At 35.3% G+C, this 2,725-nt stretch overlaps 1 protein-coding gene across 1 annotated transcript in view; it reads left to right on the top strand.

Annotated features, from left to right (window-relative positions):
• The window catches only part of LOC103375643 (proteasome subunit beta type-2-like), a 15,266-nt gene extending 13,132 nt beyond the window's left edge, over window positions 1-2,134 (top strand). Inside the window, exons 4-5 of the mRNA XM_008305962.1 lie at window positions 50-154; window positions 1,931-2,134. Coding sequence (XP_008304184.1) covers window positions 50-154; window positions 1,931-2,032 — 207 coding nt within the window. The 3' untranslated portion in view covers window positions 2,033-2,134. The remainder of the gene's footprint in view (window positions 1-49; window positions 155-1,930) is intronic.
• The last annotated feature ends 591 nt before the right edge of the window (window positions 2,135-2,725 follow it).

Genomic DNA, 2,725 nt, shown 5'->3' with positions numbered 1-2,725 from the left:
TGAGTCTCTTGAAAGCTTCCCTGGAACGTCTCTGTGCGTCTAAACCTGATCTCTGCCGGTCGTTTTTAATTCCAGCCCTCACGTTCTTCTGCTTGTCGTTGCAGATCTGACCCGAGACGAAGCCGTGGACCTGCTGAAGAAGTGCATCGAGGAGGTGAGTTCAGGTGTCAGATGTTTACGTCTGGCGTTTTTAAATGTTCTCAAAAAGTCACGTGACTTTACGGCTACTACCAGAAACCCAGATGTACATGTGAGGACAGCAGCTGTCATCATCATGCATCAAAACGAGAAAAAAAGGATTAAAAATGTGTTTGCTTCAGTCCTTCTGAGTAACTTCTAATAAATGTATGTTCCACCATCGAGCTACACTAAGTTTGGTGAATTAGTTTTTCCTCCTAAATCTGTGATGTTTAAAATAACTCGACACATAAACAACATTTAAGTTGGTTTTCCATCAAAATGATTATTTTTTATTGTATCGTATCATAAGTTTCTTTTTTCTTTGTAATTTTTAATTAATTATTTTAAAGTGATATTTGCCAAAATTCTAAACAAGTTTTTAGATGTTCTGTAGAATTTAAAGTGGACTCGACGTCCTGACCTCAAAGTGAACCAAAGTTTAGTCGTCAAACCAATTTAATGAACTTATATAAGCTTGAGTTTAGTTTAAATTCACCTGTTTGAGTTCATGTTAGACACAAGATTAAAACTCATCAAACTGTCAGTTTTAGAGGTGAAGTTACATCAATACATTAGAAAGAAAATGTATTTATGAAGTGGTGGGACTGAACTATCGTGATGAAGTGAAGATCAACCGTTTCCTTATTTTGTTGTTGAATTACAGAAAAAAATCTAAAAACAAAAAAAATCTGTGTCGACCCAGAAAACAACTAAATAATCTTCACATCAAATATCTGAATTTTTTACAAACTTTCATTTTTTTCCAAGTTTAAAATTTTCTATAATTAAAATATAGTTTGTAGATACCGTTTTACACGCTGTAAATGATCTTTATTTATCAGCTGTTTAATGCTCACCACAGATTGTCTCTGACACATACTTGGTGTCATTTGAGATGAAACTTCTGTAGATTTTATGTTTGTAGTTTTTTAGTTCAGTACAGAGCAGGGATTCAAGTGTGTGTCAAAAAAACAACAAACAAATGTTAATATTCCAGCAATTAGGTGCAAAAACCAAGCGTAAAAATCTGTAAAATAACCATTTAATAAAAATGGAGTAATTCTCTATAATTAAATACAGTTTCTAGTTAAATTTTTTCGCCTTTTATTTCTAATCAGGGATTTTTTTACATGTGAAATATTATGAATTTTATAAATATGTGTTATTTGAAAGAAAAAGTGTAGATATTGTAAAAATACAGCAATTCTCTGTAATTAAAATACTATAATAATAATAATAATAATAATTTACCATAAAATGTTTATTTTTTAGCTTTATAATGATTATTAAGGGTTTTTTTGTGTAAAAATGATCAATTTTCCAGATATTTGCTGTTATTTGAAAGAAAAATGTTGCATAAATGAATTTTTAGGGACTTAAAATCCAGAAGTGAAGGTACATTTTTGTGTAAACCGATGAAACTAATTTACTGCAACTTGAATTTAGATTAAAATCAGTTGAATCAGTCTGGTGATGTTTAGCTCAGGAGCGTGCTGTTATTTAACCGGTCAGAACTTGACGGACTTTTTAGAGCGCAGGAAGAAACCAGTGTTGTTTTGTTAACTCATTCACGGACTTATTTGTTATATTTATTAGTGTAAATGTTCCTCATCGTCAAACTGGGAGCTCTGGTTGGTCTTTACTGGGACCGTTAATGGGTTTAGGACATAAAAACAACAGATTCATGTGCTGTGTTTTTTCCTTGTTTCTTCTGTTTGTGCTGACGTGTGTTCATGTCTCCGTCCTTCAGCTGAACAAACGCTTCATCCTGAACCTCCACTCCTTCACCGTGCGTCTGATTGACAAGGAGGGCATCCACGACCTGGAGAAGATCACCCTCGGCAACAAGTGACCGCCCGCTGCTCTGCTGCCGCCGCCGACCCGCTCCGTCGTTCTTTTTGTACCGATGACCTCCTTGCTCTTTCTGTTCCAATAAAAAGTGACACACAGTTGAGGCTGCTGTCGTCCCTGTGGTGCTTTCCTACTCATCTGCACATAGACGGAGGAGAAGAGCAGCCCGCCGGCTCTGAGCTCCGTCACACGGCTTCTGGGCAGCAAACACTCGCTGGTGCACGTGTGACGGAACACGCGTGACCCAGCCGTGTTCCAGCAGCTCCCTGGTTTAAACTCTGCCGGACTCAGAGTAAAGAGAACACATGTTAAACCTAAATGTGTTTAAGATTCAACACCTTCATTTAGCACGATTATCCAGAGTTAAGGCGCCGTGGAATGAATTTAGCAGAAGAAGAAGAAATGAAAACACAGGAGTAATAAATATAATGTGTTGTAATATATAATGTAGTTTATAATATGATCATTTAGAAAAATTAAATACAGTTCAGGAGGAGTTATTGTCTGGTGAATGTAAACTACACTGTAAAAAAAAAAGAATATTCAGCAGCTGTGATGCAAAAGCTAATCTAAAAACAATAATAATGTAGTAAAAATACAGTAAATTTCCTCCAGTTAAATTAAAATGTAAGATGTGCATTTACACTAAAGAAAGGTAAAAAAAAAACATGAATAACTGTAAAAACAGGAAATA

This window comes from Stegastes partitus, unplaced genomic scaffold (genome assembly GCF_000690725.1).
Source record: "Stegastes partitus isolate 25-593 unplaced genomic scaffold, Stegastes_partitus-1.0.2 Scaffold2730, whole genome shotgun sequence".
Taxonomy (NCBI): Eukaryota; Metazoa; Chordata; class Actinopteri; family Pomacentridae; genus Stegastes; species Stegastes partitus.
Note: the sequence above shows the minus strand (reverse complement) of the source record. Positions and strands in the feature narration are given on the sequence as shown.